Here is a 17,803-nt window from a genome sequence, read left to right on the forward strand (position 1 = left end):
AAATTTTAGCATCTCTCTGCTTCCATCTGCCAGTCCATGCCTGTCCTCCTACACACCCAACATTCCCACTCGGAAGGGATCTGTTCTGTTTCTCCCTCCCATGGGTCCAACACCATCACTCTCCTTCCCCGCTTCTCCTTCTAAAAACCAGTTCTCAAAAAAGAACGCCCGCACGGATGTTGGTTTAGAACCGGCAGGGGCTTTGTTTTAGCTCTCGTTTTACAAACGAAGTAACCGAATCTCCACAGGTGAACCGAACTGTCCAAAAGCCAGTAGCCAACTCGTGCGAAAATTCCAGAAAGATATTCTGATCGACTCATTTACATCAAGATGTACTGATTTCTGTGACCTCTGAGCCCAGGGAATGGAGGGGGGCAGGCGGGAAAAATCGGCCGCAGAGAGGGGGAGGGTGCTGTCATTCGAGCAACAGGTGGTCCTCTGGATGGTTCAGAGCGCGTAAGCAGCTCCCTGGCTTGTCCACATCCCATCGGGGTGATTCTGTGCCCCGCTGCCCCTGCCGGAAACACCCGGCAATGGCTGGACCGACGGTTTTGGTGGTCACAACGGGGAAAAGGCATCACTGGCAACTAGCAGGCAGAGGCCAGGGGTGCTGTGCACCATGGGAAGTTGATGCACTCTGCGTGCCCTGCCCCCCACCCTGGCCAGCTGTCAAACTCTGGCTTACTCCAAGGAAGGAATGGAAAGGAATGGAAGAGAGAAGAGAACATTACCAAAAGTTGGCTCTGGAGTAGTGTTCCATGTAGAGCTGTTCGTCAGAAAAGGGGGCCAAGTGGATGTCGCTGAATGTCGGGAACATCATTCCTAAAGAGCAAAAGACAAGAGAGCCAGAGGTTGACTTCCACAGCCTTCTGAGTGAAGGGTGCACCCACCCGCCACTTGACCGGCATATTCTTTCATTCTATTTCAGTTATTACACAAGAGACTGAAAATAATCTTGCCTCAAAGCCAGGAGGAAAAAAAAACTAGGCAGAAGACTGGAGGAAATATAAAAAAGGGAGACTAAAGCAAGTCACAGAGCTATGTTGCGATCAACGTTTGCGGAGTATTAGGTGAGGCACCTAACCTGGCGTACTGCCGTCTCCGCTTTTGGCTTTTTCCTCCCCGTATGGCCTGTGCTGCGAGTTCTCTGCCCTTCCTTCACTTTAAAAATCTCACTTATTGTAAAAAGAGCTTTGAAAATGATTGACATTCCATCATTCTATCACATTATTATTTCCATTCTCAGACTGCCTCCCTGTATAATCACATTGAGGCTCTTTTTAAGTGCTGTGAGGAGCTCGGCTTCCCTGGGGGTTCACTCCCCTCCTTGCTGGGACACCCACCCTGTGCTTTGTTCCTGACACGCACAGTCACTGTGGGAAAGAAAGATTCTTTTGTGGGCCAACACCTAGACGAGCAAGCCTGAAGTCGGGCCTTTCTGGACAGGCAGACACAGCGACTGGTGTTATGATTCTTGTCATTTGTAAGGAGATGCTTTTTCACAGTCATTTATGAAACTGCACAGAAGAGATCGGTGAATGACTAACCCTATTTCAGAAGTGAGGATCGCCTCAGAAACTGCAGACGCGCTCACAAAAATAATGCCTAAAATTGCTAGATTATGTCAACTCTGCCATGAGCTTTTTTAATGGGCTTTCTATGTACTAATTCATTTAGTTCTCATAATAATATGAAGTCAGCTCTACTAGTACACCCATTTTATAAATGAGGAAACCAAGGAAGAGGGAAATTTAAGCGACTCAGCCACAATCACAGAGCTAGGAAGTATTAGGGCAAAATCCAGACATGGAGTCTCATCTGTGAGTCGGTGGCCCCATATTTTAGCCACGTGCCCATCAATGTCTGTGAAAATAGAAGAGTCTTTTATTTAGGGTATTTTCAGAGGTGGCAAGAGAAACAACCATGATTATTACATCATTCACATGTCTCCACCGAACTCTCATGCTCTGGTGTCAAAATGATAGTGGGTTTTCAATTTCAAGACAGAAGGATACTCAACAACCTTAGAAGAGCAATATGGATCCCTTACACACCTGGAAAGCTTTAGAGCTTTGAGCCTAATGGGATTCCCACAGGTAACAAATGGATGGGGGTGGTGGGTGTGTGTGAAAATACAAGAACAATCCTCAGCGTTGAAGAAAATGAGTCTTCTGACTAGACATCCTCACTCCGTGCCCAATCCCAGAACTGCAGAAGCTAGAAAGGCTAGAGACAAAGCAAGATACTAAAAACATCCAGAAGGGAAACTATGTTGCTCTAAAGGATCAGAGTCAGAAGGTCATGGGACCTCTCTTAATATATAGTAGCAGAATATTTACTATTGAAGCTTGAAAAGATGTGAGTTCTTTGTGTGCAATCTTTCATTTATGCATGTGAGAGGGTTTTCGTTTCTTAATACCAATATTAGAAACAAGAAACCAAAAAGACAGGTCTTTAAAATACTGAGTTAAAAAATGTGTCCAAGTTCAAATTGTCTACCCAGCAAAATGATAGTCCAAGGAGTCAATGAAAAGTAACTTCTCAAGGACCTTTTCTCCAAAAGCTGTTAGGGAATACTCTTTGCTGACATGATGGCGTCCCCCAAGACAGAAGAAGACGGAAGACTAACGACAGGAAGTCCAAGTGTGGCAGGCATGCAAGAGGATCGGGGAACAATCATGTCGCATGTGGGGGAGGAAGACAGAAGAGCCGTAGGTGGAAGGCTTCCACGGACTACATATTGATAGGATCTGTCTGACCTCTTGGAGCACGGAAACAATTAGTCATGAATCTATAAAAAATCCAAACTAATTAAAAAATAACTCCAAGAAAAACAGAAGATACCACGAGAAAATACAAAACGCACCCACTGGACCCCCTTGACTCGGCACGAAGCGATGTTTGCGCTGTCGTCACAATATAAACATTGATTACTGATTTCACCAAATGCTGGTCTCGGTCTGTATTTCTTCATATTAAATTGTGAAATCCAACAAAGCTCTGCGAAGCCACAGAGTTTTGTACGTTTGCTGCAACACCATCTGACAGCAAACCCTGACCTGAGCTGGCATGAGTTTATTTATAGTCCTCGTTTATCTTGGTAGCCACATTCCTGTGTTTTGTTGCAGAAATGTGACATGTTTGGAGCCTTGCCTCAGACTCTACTGCAGACTTACGTAGTCCTTGGTAATATGACTGTATTACCCTTCCTGAGTCCTCTGGATTCTGAATTCTGAGACACATCTGGCCACAGGGTTTGGAAAAGGGACAGAGGACCTGTACACATACATGGAGAAGCTGGGGTGAGGAGGGGAGCAGGCCTGCATCAAGCAGGGAAGAAAACACTACAGAGGAGAGCGAACTTCTGAACTGGAGAGTGACAAAAATAGCAACATACATACTTTTACATTGAAATATGCTTCTATATCGAAACAGGCAGGTGCATCGTGGAAGAAAGAGGGAGGGAGCTGAAAGGGACAGTCTTCGGTGGGGAGAGGCTCAGGACGGGAAGAGGTGTGGCAGAGGGTCACTATTTATTAGACGTCTTTTTATCATTATTGATATCGTAAATTATGTCTTATTTTGATGGAAAATAAGAATAATTAGGAAAAAAACCAATCCTCCTTCCTTCAGGAACACCCGGGTTAAAATGAAGAAAAAAATCGGTGTTCATTGCTACTTGTCTAGTTAAAGGCATACAGCCTAGTCATATCTACTTCAAAGATCTGGGGTGGGGGAGGGATGCCCCAGTGTTGAGTCTAGACAGTCAGCTCTGAGGGGGTCAACAGATGCAGGTGAATTAACCGTGATCAGAATCTCACCAGTGACAAGTACCCAGTCACGTGAAAAGAAATCCAGAAGAGAAAAATGTAAGAATTCCTTTGGAAGGGCACTGAGTAAGAAATCCTAGCAGCCTCTTCCTGAACCTGTGTCTTGGCAATTCAGTTTTGTCACACAGATGTCATCAAGCTTACGAGACCTGCCCGGGCTGTCTACACAACAGGCGTGCTGATGAAGTCTGTGACAGCAGGTGTACTTTACCTGCTGACTCATTTATTTTTGCAGGAGTTTCTTTTTTAAGTGCCTATCTCGGAATCTCTACATTTTGAAGCAGGCAGGCAATTAGAGAGGAGCCTTAAGCTTTACTGAACATGCAGACAGTTGGGGGCATCCGGGTGGCGCAGTCGGTTACGAGTCCAACTTCAGTTCAGGTCATGATCTCGTGGTTTGTGGGTTCGAGCCCCGCATCGGGCTCTGTGCTGACAGCTCCGAGCCTGGAGCCTCATCCAGATTCTTGGTCTCCTTCTCTCTCTGCCCCTCCCCTACTCGTGCTCTGTCTCCCTCTTTCTCTCTCAAAAAATAAGCAAACAGGCATACACCTGAATGCACGTTCTGCCTAACGGGGGGAATAAGAACTGTGCTGTGCCCTTCACTATTTTGTCTTCACTGGATGGCGAGGCAGGGAGCTGTGGAGTCAGGAAGGGGTTTCAATTTGAACGGGAGGTGCCACTTTTAAAAGGGGCTAGTTACTTTCTCGGTTTAATTTGGAAAAAACATTCTGTGGAAGCGTGTCTACCCTCTCCAGTAAAGAGAGGAAAGTCAGGGTGCATGTAGGAGTTCTGAGTGTGGCTTCAGGGTCAGACAGACATGGGCTCGAATCCCTGCTCGGTCGTTGAGTAGAGTGGTGTCCTTGCCACACTGGTTTCTCCCCCAGAAGGTCCATTTTCTCTCCATAAATGCAGGATGGGAATGGCGCCTCCCAGGGAGCCGGGTCTCAATCTTGGTATTGTTGATATTTGGTGCGGGCGAGCTCTGTATGGGGGGGGGTGTCCTGTACCCTGAAGGACGCTGAGCAGCACCCTCCCCGAGCTGTGACAAACCAAAAGGTCTCCAGACACTCCCATGTGGGCGGACTGTATCATCACCAAGAACCTCAGCACTGACTTTTCACATAAATTAAAAACTGCTATCCTTCGCACTTGGTAAGGTTTTCATAAATTCGTTGATGCGGATTGCCGAGCACACGTAGCTGTCTGGGGAGCACAAACAGAAGGCTGGATTTTGTTATGATCTCAGTACTGATCACAGGGAGAGAGACACACGGTAGAAGATGTCGGCAAGAACAAGCGGACCTCAGAGTTTAAATGCTTATTTATTTATTTGAGAGAGACCAAGCGTGAGTAGGGAAGGGGCAGAGAGAGAGGGAGACCCAGAACCGGAAGCAGGCTCCAGGCTCTGAGCTGTCAGCACAGAGCCCGACGCGGGGCTCGAACCCATGAACCACAAGATCATGACCTGAGTTGAAGATGCCTAACTGACTAAGCCACCCAGGCTTAGTTGTTTTAGAAATAATTTTTAAAATACAGATGGGACAACCAAAGTCAAAAGGTTAAGAGTTAGGCCAAGTTCCTTAAGGAAGAAAGTGACAGAAACAGACCACAAATACAAGGCTCGGAACTGGTCCTCTCTACCGCAGTCAGTACTACGCGGCACACACCCTCTGTGGTTTATGGCTGGAGACTAGCTCATTTCTCGTGGAAGATTAAGATGACACACTTTTAAAACCTGCTATAATAGAAATGCCTTCCCTTCCTTTCTGCCCAAAATTTAATACAGGAGGAAGAGGATGGCAAACTTTTCTGGAAAAGTCAGCTTATCTTCTGAACCAGGAGCTGGCCAACTCACCATTTTCTTTCAGCCACTTTTTGGAATGAAGGTAACTCTCCAACATCCTTTCATTAAACAGCATGTACCCCATTGGTTCAGACACGATCACATCGATGGCTTCAGGAAGAGAGACGTCTTCGATCTTCCCCGGCAAAACAATGATCTTGTCTGAAAGGTGGTTAGTTTTCACCAGCATCTGAAAAAGATAAAACAGGGCAAGAGAACTGTTGTTATACAGGCTCTTCAAAAAAAAAAAAGGTTTTACAGATTAAGGGTTGACACGGTGATAAGGGTGAGAGGGAAGATGTAATGACGCAGGTCTGATTCAGCCTTCCCCTGTACTTAAAGGGGAAGGTGCTGGCTTCTCCGGATGAAAGGGCGCACATTAAGGAGGGACAACTCCTGGCGCCCAATTGGGAGAGGCCGGCTGACACCTTTGACCTTTCTAGGGGCGGGCCTAGTCATGCCCTGCGTGGGGGTCCTGGGCCCACTCTGATTGGTCAATAATCTAAATGTTGTGATTGGCTCCCACAACTGCCAGTATTGATGGGGGGTAGGGATTGGAGTGCTGTGCCTGTGTCATTTCCTGTAACTCCCTTTCCCAAACTCATAAAAGCCCTACACTGCCTTTGTTGGGGGCTCTCTCTCCAGTGGCCAGCAGGTTGGTGGAGTCTGTGAGCCCGAGCTTAAGCCCGTAATAAAGCCCTTTGTTTTTTGCAGGCCTAACTCAGTCTCCCTGGTAGTCTCTGGTCTTTTTTGGGGGGCGATATTACAAACTTGGGCATAACAAAGAGACATTTGTTTCTATAAACCCTTTAAAAAAACAAACTTGTTTTTCTTATTGTACAAATACTTCATGTTTACTGTAAATGAGAAGATACAGATCTGACACAAATACACTTAATTGTACCACATACAAATAAGAATTATTAAGAGTTTGATGTATACTCCTCTGTGGCCTCTTTGCACACACATACACGTGTGTGTGTGTGCACGTTGGCATGGGTGTGTCTTGTCTGTGTATGTGTGTATTCGTGTGCGCCTGCACTTATGGGAGAGTTGTCTTTTTATTGATGGCTTCAGCTTCTTTCCCATCATTCTACCTACAATGAAGATGCCAAGGAGAACTTTGCAATAATCTTGCACAAATTAACGATCCTGACACTCATTAAATTGTTCTTCGGTCTTTTGATTCCAAAAATAAATAATACCACATTCTTGCCCTTTCTGGAGAAGCACATTTCACAGTTATATCCTCATTTTTCTTTGATGTCTTCTGTATTTTTTAATAACTTTGAATTCTCTTAAAACAGGGACATTGAAGAGATCTGTAATTAATCTATTTCTAATATATTTCTTCTTGATGCCAAATATGACAAAGAAATTGCATTATTACATTTATGCCCTTCTACTGCCTGACAAATATATTTCCTAATAGACATCTTACATACACGAGCATAAATGTAGATGGAACACTCTTTTTGGAGCTGTGGCTCCCCGGAGGCTCTTAGATCTCTGCTCGCTGGGTTTATACAGACCTCTTCCATTTTGTATTTTCACAACTTGATCCCTTTCTTTGTCACGAATGTAGCATACCATACGTTTGTCATGATTCCACTGACTGTTCCATTTCTGATCACTTCTTCATGACCAGGGCAACCTTCACCTCCAGTCAATCCTTCCAGGGCACTGCTTACCAAGACAGGCCCCATAAGCTTACTAAAAGTCTTTTCTACTCAAACTTTTTTTCAATGTTTATTTATTTTTGAAGGACAGAGAGACAGAGCATGAGTGGTAAGGAGCAGAGAGAGACGGAGACACAGAATCTTAAGTAAGTTCCAGGCTCTGAGCTGTCAGCACAGAGCCCGACGCGGGGCTCCAACCCATGGACCGTGAGATCATGACCTGAGCCGACGTTGGACATTCAATCAACTGAGCCACCCAGGTGCCCCTAATTAAACTTTTTCTTTTAAAAGAAGAAATAAATTAATCTCTGGCCTGGGGAAAAACAATGAAGAAAACCATGAACATGTCGCCCACTGTCTACATGTATCCATCCACAAGGCCTCTTGGAATTCCATTCTTTCGTGGAAGATACTCGTGGGAGTCTAGGTCACGGGGCTCAAGGGCTTTCCCCTGTGGAGACAAAGGTTAAAGCTTCTGGTGCCCTGCTCTTCTCTGAACATTCTCTTCTCAGGAGAGCCACTCATTTGCACCCTCTGCTACGGCTCCATGGGCATGAGCTTCTGGACTGTACCCTTAGGACGTCTGTCTCGCCTGAGCTCTGCTGTCCCCTGGATATTTCCGCCAACACACTATGTCACCTCAACACCAACAAGCAAAGAGCCAGGCCTCAGCTTCTTCCTGAAAACTAACGATTCCTCTAGACTTTCTTAAAAGTTCTATATAATCTTGTAATTTCTCTGATTCTCTTTTGTTCACGAATACAATAATCTCCAACATCCTGGGAGCCTCCTTGCGTCCCACAGACAATTAGTAACTGTGTTTTCTTATTTCTACCTTTCAGAAATGTCTCATTTCCACCTTTTCCTTTCTGCCTGCATCAACTTGTTCGGTTCCTCATAGCGTCAACTATGGAATTTAAAAATAGCATTGAAATAACAAAAAAGAATAATAATAGTGCCTCCTTCACAGGCCGGCTTGAGGATAAAACAGGATAAAGCATATTAAGGGCTATGTAAGTGTTAAAATTATTACTGTCATATTATTTTCGTTAAAGAATGCTCTGCATGAAAAAAAAGAGTAATGGAGCAGAGCAAAAACCTGAAAATAAAGATCGCTTGAATTGCCATACGCAGATGTGGGCAGAGTATCTCCCTCAGCAGACATGGGGGTACCTCTGTTTAAAAGATACACAATATTTTGTTTGGGAGCTTGAGAGACTTGAGCGGGGGGCTCAGGTGGTACTAGACAGAACCTGAGTAGCTCCCATGGGGCCCAAGGGCACCGATATCTCCGTCCTGGCCTAGCTGTTAGGGAGTTCTGTTTGAAACACCATTCCATGAAGTTTTCTACAACACCATTTCTCCTGGTTGTATGGTCTTTCAAAAAATACTTTGATTCATTTAGTCAACCCCATGTTCTTGGACATTCAGGTTATGTCACACCTTCCATTAAAATAATAGCGTTTTGACAAATAATAATGCAGTTAAATGAGAAGCATACTTCCCATTGCTTCTTGCACATTTTGAGACTATGGAAATTTTAAAGGTTTCTGATACATGCAGTCCCTCTGCCTGCCACCAAGGGATCCCACTTCTAGATTTCAAGCCCTTTCTAAATTCTGCTCATGGGGTATGAGGTTTTGCACAAGGCTGAGTGTAACGCTGCCTCATCGACTCGGAGCAGAATGCTAGAAGGGGAGATTTCTGAGTTTTGTTGGAGGGACCGTGGCGATAGGATAGCCAAGTGAGGCTGATATTCTTCTCTATGGAGAATTTACAGAGAATAATCCTGGACTACTGACCCCTCAGCAACATCTGAGACATAACAAGGCTCTGGAGAGAGGATTGTATGAGCTGTCAGAAGGGCAATTTGGGATTCACAGGAAATAATTTTGAGTCTCATTATTCTCACTGGTAAAGAAGGGAACACCACGTGTATGAAGTGGGCAAAAAAGGCCTGCCTGTTAGTCACTACCTTATGTGACTTCATTTATTTTTGGCCTAATTCAAAGAACACTAGATCAGGAAATCTGAAGATATTCTCGCCCTATCTTTACTACCGAAAGAGCCATGTGACCTTGGGCAAGTAACTAAACCCCATAAATTTTGGTTCCCCTCCTTGCAAAATTAAAGTTTAAAACTGGAGTTCTTCTAAGGCGCCTTCTAGTTCTAACATTTTATGACTAGAAGAAAGCCCAATTTCCCCCAAAAGACCTTCCTGGAGTCCACAAACATAAGAGCTTCAAGATCAAATAATTTTGGAACTTCTTTATAATATATATCCCTCTGACAAAATCAGAGTTCCTTAGCATATTAAGTGCTTTGAAGAATTTTTCAGAAACGAAAACTGTTTGGTGTGGTTAAATCACAGACGTCCAGACTTATCCAAACACTTTGCAGTTCTTTTTTCACACCGGACATTTATTTCTCTCCTGCACATCAATAATGAGGAAAACAATGATAATAGTTTATTTGAGAATTCTAAATTTGAATGCAATTTGTTGACAAAAGTATTTGAAAACAGGTCATAAACTCAACCAATAATAGCTCTGAGACGCGAGAATAGCACATTCTTGGTACAGATGATTTGGGGCTAGCCTGTCTTCTCAGACACCAGCCTCCAAAGCTGAAACTTTGTAGAACTATCCTTTCTGGGGCGGGGGGAGTGAACTTCAGTATGTCTCCCCAGATGCTTTTAGAAAAGGCTGCTAACCCAGAGGAAGGCCCCATCATCCACCAAGTTCATTGCTGCACGGATTCTCCCTGTGTGCATCCTGGTCCTTCTCTAGGAGCTCAGAACAGAGGGAGGTTCCGGTAAGGGTTCTCCTACCTGGACACCTTCCAAGTACAATGAAAGCCCACATCACATCTTTGTTCTGATCATGTTTCCTTGCAATTACACTGGGTTTCAAAAACCTGTCAATAGTTCTGTCACTTGTATTGGTTGCTTAAGTTAGGCGCGCACGCGCGCACACACACACACACACACACACACACACACACACACACACGAATGTGCTTGCACATGCACACACTTTAGGTAGCGGCAGCAGTAGAATTCACCCTTTTAGTATCACAGTAACATCCAAGATAGATCAGAGTAATAATTTCACGTGGTGAAGTTCTTACCTCATGTGGGAGAATTTTCATTGAGTTACATGCATTAAAACTGTTTATTTATGCCTGTTCAGTGTGGAAGCTTAATTAATCTTAGAAGCTATACTACACCATATAATATAGAATTGAATTCTATCCTGTCCCAAAGAGGTGGAAAAATCATACGCTTTGGAATTAAAAGACTTGGTGCTAATGTCAGATTTTCCACTTAGTAGCTGTAAGACTGGCCAAGACACACAGTTTCTAGAAAGTCCTTTTGTTCACCTATAAAATGAGAATAATAATAATAGCACTGATTCCTTTGTGTCATCTCAAGGATCAAATCAAATGAGAAGTTAGAGAAATGTATCAAAGAGGATATAGATGAAATCGAACAAGAGTTTAAAGACAAGACGACGAGGCAATACAAATGAGATCAAGTGAGAGATTTTGGGTCCAAAACAACAAATCAAGAAGCAATGGAATGTAATTACAGATTAACACATAACTAATATGTAGGAAGAAAATCTAATACATTCAAATTACTTATAACTGTTTTTGGAAAACCATTTGGCATGAATAAAGCTGAAGAGGTACTCACTGTCTAACTCAGAAATATCACCAGCTAAAAATACACATTCCAGAGGAACATTTGAACATATATTCGAGGTAAGCTGTACTAGAAATGCCTGGGTGGCTCGGTCAGTAAAGCATCCGGTAGCAGCTCAGATCATGATCGCCTGGTTCATGAGTTCCAACCCCGTGTTGGGCTCTGTGCCAACAGCTCGGAGCTTGGAGCCTGCTTCAGATCCCGTGTCTCCCTCTCTCTTTGTCTCTCCCTCACCTGCACTCTTTCTCTCTTTCAAAAATAAATAAACATTAAAAAGAAAGATAAGCTGTACTAAAGTTTTTATTATAATATTGATAATTATAAGATAAAAGTTTACAATAAGCCAGAAGTAACTACTGTCATGGAAACAAGTGGTGGTATGTCCATATGAGGAATACTCTTCCAGTCTGAAAGAACCAGAGGTACATAAGTGAACAGAAACTAATTTCACAAACTGAATTTTAGGGGGAAAAAACAGGTTGCTGAAGAATATATCATATGATTTCTTTTAATAAAAAAAGGTCAAATGTACTCAAAAGTAATCTATTTTGATTGGGATACACTAAATCATAGTTTTAAACTTTTTATGCTAAACACAAAAGTTAAGATGTTAGTAACTTTTGAGAGTGAAGGGAGGGCATGGAATCAGGGAGAGGCAAATTGGAATATTAACGTGGTTAAGATTAGTCTAGTTCTTATACTGGGCTGTGTGGATATTTGTGCTCATTTGGGTAGTATTTTCATACCATATTTTATGCTCATCTCTCTTTTTGTATGCATGAAATATTTTATCATAATATATTGAAAATCATGCTATTAATAGAGAAGCTTGAGGTAATCACAATGAACACAGATTAAGTAAGATAAACTGACTTCTGCCATCAGGAAAAAGCTAACAGACATGGAAGACAGATTAAAACAAAGCAGCAATGAAGGAAATTATGTGTCAGAAATATAGGAAAATAGATTGCAAAAAAATCACTGAAAAACTGAAGAAAATCCCCCTGAAATAAACCCCCATTCCCTTAACAGGAAAAATACACAGTGGGCATAGGAAAATTTCATAGAATAGTCGTAACATGAAAACACATTCTGTTCAAGATTTTGGATTTAAAGAAAAGAGAATGAATTCCTTGGGCACTCAGGCAGAAAAACAAAGCACCTTAAAAAGGAAAGAAAATCTGGCTGGCATTAGAGTCCTTTTTAGTCACATTCATTTTAAGAAATTTCCTTTCCTGAGGGCAGGCCTATTGCTTAAGGCTAGTTACACCCTATGTGAGTGTCCTGGGTCCTGGGTCTACTCTGTGATTGGTTAACACTCTAAATGTTGTAATTGGATAAACCTGTCAATAATAATTGGATTCCTGTAACTCCCCCTTCCCAAACCCATCAAAGCCCTGCCCACCTTTGTTCGGGGCTCTCAGCACGGATGCACCAGGCCGGTAAAGTCTGTGAGCCCGGGTTTAGGCCCCGGCGAGCCTAAACCCGTAATAAAGCCCTTTGCTTTTGCATGCGTGACTCGGTCTCCCTGGCGGTTTCTGGTTTTTGGGGACGATCAAGAAATCTTGGGTACAACAAAGTCAGGTGCTTAACCGATTGAGCTGCCCAGGCACCCTTAAAAGAAATTATTGACTAGGTAAAAAGAAAGGGACAAGGCTTCCAAAAAAAAGAAAGCGTCTTATTTTAAAGCCTCTTATGGGGAGGCCACTTTTAAGCAAACAGGTTTGAGCAACAGAATGTAGAAAGAGCCTACAGCAACCCTCTGGCTGAATATAAACAGGAGACTCCCGTCCACAGGTCGTAACTGACAGTTACAACCAGCAGTTACCAAACAAGGGAAAACTCCATACTCCCCCACCCCCCTCACCTTCCAGCTTTAAATACAGCACCGCTCCCCACTCAAATGCCTCCTGGCAAACAGCCTCTCCTCTGCCGTCCTGCCCACTGCTCCCTTGCAATGTAATCCATAAACTTCTATCTCCTTAAAAAAAAAAAAAAAAAAAATTCCTCAAAATTTAGAAGAAAAATAATTATGACCAAAAGAAGATTAAATCCAGAGAAAGGGGGCGCCTGGGGGGCTCAGTCAGTTAAGCCTCCGACTTCGGCTCAGGTCAGATCTCACGTTCGTGGGTTCAAGCCCCGCGTCAGGCTCTGTGCTGACAGCTAGCTCAGAGCCTGGAGCCTGCTTCCGGTTCTGTGTCTCCTTCTCTCTCTGCCCCTCCCCCTCTCATGCTCTGTCTCTCTCTGTATCAAAAATAAATAAAACATTAAAAAAAAAAGTTTAAATCCAGAGAAAGTGCTTTTCACATTTCCAACATGAAAGAACTCAGGCTATAAAGCACACATAAGCCCTTCTTCAAAAAAATGCTTTGTCAGAAAGAAAAAAAAAAAAGACATTTATACAATTGAGAGATAAAGAATTCGGCCATAAGAAGCTATATAAGACGCATGATTAGAAATGAGTCCAATTAATTAAAGAACAAATACTAAAAAAAAAAAAAAAAAAAAAAGCATGAATTTGGTTTTATTTCAATGAGAAATATATTACACCTTCACAGTATATCACAAACAAAAGAGGAAGGAGGAAGATGAGGGTGTTGATGACTTCTCCTTTTTTCTTGTTTTTTTTTTTTTTTTCACAAGAAGTAAATCTTTATCATGAGGTTAAAAAAACCAAACTATTCTGGAGCACGTGGGCAGCTCAGCTAGTTGAGCGTCTGCCTTCAGCTCAGGTCATGATCTCAGAGTTTGTGGGTTTGAGCCCCGCATTAGACTTGCTGCTGTCAGTGTGGGAGCCTGCTTCAGACACTCTGTCCCCTCCCTCTCTATCCCTCCCCTGCTTGTGCTCTCTCAAAAATAAACAAACATTAAAAAAAAATAACTAGTCTAATGTTATCCATAACTTTAAGTAGTAATTTCTCTTTGAAGAAACACGTAAAGTTAAGCATTTTCTTTCTTTATTCCGGTTTCTTTTCCTCTGTTAAATTTAATAAAACTTTTGATTAACGGAACACTTTTATTTAAAATACTACAGATCAGATCATCTCTTTTCCTTTTTTTAAAAATAATTTTATTTCTTTAAAAAATTTTAATTTTGTTTGTTTGTTTGTTTGAGAGACAGAGAGAGAGAGAGTATGAGCTGGGGAGGAGCAGAAAGAGAGGGAGACACAAAATCCCAAGCAGGCTTCAGACTTTGAGCTGTCAGCACAGAGCCTGATGCAGGGCTTGAACCTATGAACTGTGAGATCATGACCTGGGCTGAAGCCGGATGCTTAACTGATTGAGCCACCCAGGTGCTCCCATATCATCTCTTTTCCCAAAAGTTACTTTTCTCTAGTCATTCTTCTCTTCATACATTCTCAGAGAAAACATCTGGCATGGTGTTCACCTAATACTAAGGATGATTCACAAGGTTGGCCTAACATTGTCTTCTTTGTTAAGGGTTTAAACTGCTTAATTTCTTTGTGATAAGATACTATTTTGTAGAAACAGAAAAGTGACTTTTCTTTAAAGTGTTACTGGGGCTCCTGGGGGGTTCAGTTAATCCACGTCAAGATACATCATGGCCAAACGTGGCAAACCCAGGAGGCAAGAGAAAGATCTCCAAAGCTTTCAAAGGTAAAAGAAAAAAATCAGATTAGCCTCAAATGAACAAGAATCATCCTAACACCAGAATTCTTATCAGCAGATAATGAAGCAAGTTCTGAGAGAAAGTGACTTTTTGAGCCTAGAAGGTTACACCTAGCCCCAACTCCAAAAAGCCTGAGGGAAGAGAAAGCATTTTCAGACATAAAAAGTCTCAAAAGGTTTTAAATTGTTTGTCACAAGTGAAAAAAACACAAGGAATCAGTCCAGAGGAAGGAACAGAAGAGAAAGTCTAATACAGATAAAAGAAGCAGTGGAGACCGGAGTAAAAATTAGAAAAAGGAAGAAATCTGAAAAGAAAGAAAAATATTCATCTCTATTTCACATACAGAACATTCTCCTCAGAGCAGCAAGAGTTCCGTGATACAGGATTACGTTTTCTTGTCTCCAAGTCCAAAGAAACTGCTCAGTTCCCTCGTGGAAGACATGTACATGGTCATTACACTTAATATGCTTTTGTAGAGGGTTCAAATTTTCAGAAGCAACCTACAAACATTGAAGACTAAGTGAAGCTTTCTAAATCTTGACAGTCTAGAAAAATAAAAAAACAGCTAAAGAAAATCAGGAGTTGTACCAGAGAGGAAATTTCCTCTTCAATTATATAGGAGGAGTCAACACTATATCCAAAGCAGATGATTTAGGAAAGAGAAATATGAGTATTATAAGGTTATCAGGGTATTCAATTAAAGTGGCTCAGTCGGTTAAGCGTCCGACTTCAGCTCAGGCCATGATCTCGTGATTTGTGAGTTCAAGCCCCATATCAGGGTCTCTGCCATCAGTGCAGGGCCTGCTTTGGGTCTCTGTCCCCCCCCCCCCATCTGTGTCCCCCCCCGTCTGTGTCACGCTGTCTCTCAAAAATAAACATGAAAATAATAAATGAGTGAATGAGTGAATGAAATAGAAGCTACAACATTGAAACAATTAACGTTGAGATAGGTAAGCGGGCACTGGTGGGGTGGAGGGGAGAAGTTTCCTCTTTTTCTTAAGACCTTCCTATACATTTGATTCCCCATATACAGATATTACTTTACATTAACACACGTGTGCGCACATGCACGCACGCGCACGCACACACACACACACACACACACAGTGAGCAGTCCTGCAAACAGCAGGATACCTAATTAATCTTTTATTCTTTCCTTTCAGACCCCCGTCCCTAATGGGCAATTCCGAACATCTGCTCAAACATTTAAAAAAGCAATGTCAACCTTACTGTTAAAAATTCAACGACTTCAAGTTTACTTACGTAATCTCTCGAACCCTTAAGCTAAAGTTCTTGGCATACTACGACTTCTGACTCCATCATTTTCTGAATCTGAAAGCGGAGTCCTGGGGAGGTTAGTGTCCAACCCAAGAATGTGTCACAGGGGAGGGAGAGATTTGGAAGAGAGCAGTTCTATTTATCCACGTGCTTAAACCAGTTTAGTTCATGACTGTTATCAGAGACAGCAGCATGGCGGTCTGGCCGGTCTCTAAGAGGAGTCTCAGAGGGAGTACCAGGGCTGCTGTCTCTCTTCCTTGTCCCTTTCCCTCCCTTAGGGCACACCTGCCTTCTGCCTATAATCCAGGTGACTGCTGAGCACAGCATAAGGCCCCTCTTGGGCCACTGGTGCCTAATTATCAGTGTGCAGAAAACCAGGCCCTCTAAAATCTGCTGCCAAGAAAGAGTACATGGGCCCCGGGCGGAACCAGCCAGGGAGGTGAGGGGGAAAAAAACCTTTGCAAACAAGAACGGCTGGCAGGAAGATGAGGCCAACACGCAGAGTGAGAAAGACAGAGAATGACCAAGAAGGGAGACACAGAAGGAAGGGGGAGGGGCGAGACAGACAAAGAAAGGAACGTTTTCCCCTCTGTCTCTCTCTCAGATGACTTAAGAGCAGAGTCTGATGAGTTCAGGTGCATCTCTGCAGGAGCGAGTATGCATCCACCACCCACACAACTGTGGCATCTCTGAAGGTGACAGAAGTCACATGAAGCTTTTATGAAGGCAATGTTGCCAATCTTGAAGTTTGGACGCCAGTAAAAACAAAAAAAGGCACACTGGCAACTTTAAGAACATCAAGTAAAGAAGAACATCAAGGAGCCAGACAAGCTGTCTGGGCTTGGAAAGGATGCTCTGACCAAATTATCAAGTAAGCACTAAGAAATGTGTGATGTCTCTAGAAGCAATTCAGAGTCGTCTGTAGATGTGCTGGGGGGCGGGCAGTGCACTGCTGTACATCCTATTAGCCGGCTTATCTACCCTCTATTGTAAGGTGCTTTCCCTTATAGGCTGTAAATACCTGAGAGCAGGTACGAGGTCTATTTTGCTCACTGAGTAGAGGATCTGGACATCTAAAGCATCTAGTATTTGTTAATTACCTGACCAACGGGGATACGTCAGCCGTGGATTCAGTGTTCCATCCTGGCTTAGAAGGTCATTATCAATGCACAAGGGCAGTTCTGAAAGGAGGCATCATTCTTTGCCTTTCCCAATCTCTGGCAGTGGGCAAATGGAGGGTACGTGGCTAAAAGAACTGGGTGATATCCTCTAGTTCTCTCTAAATGCTCTCTGGCTTTAAGAGAGGGTGATTTAGGCACATTAGGACAAGTTTCTCAAATTATGAGACTTTAAAATGGACACAAAGGTCTCTTTAGCAGGTGGTGCTGGGAGAACTGGACAGCAACATGCAGAAGAATGAAACTAGACCACTTTTGTACACCATACACAAAAATAAACTCAAAATGGATGAAGGACCTGAATGTGAGACAGGAAACCATCAAAACCCTCGAGGAGAAAGTAGGAAACAACTTCCTTGACCTCAACCACAGCAATTTCTTACTTATCCATCCCCAAAGGTGAGGAAATCAAGAGCAAAAATGAACTACTGGGACCGCATCAAGATAAAAACTTCTGCACTGCAAAGGAAACAAACGGTAAAACTAATAGGCAACTGATGAAATGGGAAAAGACAGTTGCAAATGATGTATCGGATAAAGGGCTTAGTATCCAAAATCTATAAGGAACTCACTAGACTCCACACCCAAAAAACAAATAATCCAGTGAAGAGATGGGCAGAAGACATGAACAGACACTTCTCCACAGAGGACATCCAGA

The 17,803-nt window shown here is 43.0% G+C and overlaps 1 protein-coding gene across 1 annotated transcript in view; it reads right to left on the bottom strand.

Moving 5' to 3' along the window:
• LOC115275972 (histone-arginine methyltransferase CARM1-like) overlaps positions 1-17,803 on the bottom strand; it is a 173,523-nt gene that overhangs the window by 49,901 nt on the left and 105,819 nt on the right. The window contains exons 6-7 of the mRNA XM_029919685.1: positions 5,686-5,863; positions 732-822 (exon numbers count right to left, since the gene is read on the bottom strand). Coding sequence (XP_029775545.1) covers positions 732-822; positions 5,686-5,863 — 269 coding nt within the window. The remainder of the gene's footprint in view (positions 1-731; positions 823-5,685; positions 5,864-17,803) is intronic.

The sequence above is a fragment of the Suricata suricatta genome, chromosome 13, assembly GCF_006229205.1.
Source record: "Suricata suricatta isolate VVHF042 chromosome 13, meerkat_22Aug2017_6uvM2_HiC, whole genome shotgun sequence".
Taxonomy (NCBI): domain Eukaryota; kingdom Metazoa; phylum Chordata; class Mammalia; order Carnivora; family Herpestidae; genus Suricata; species Suricata suricatta.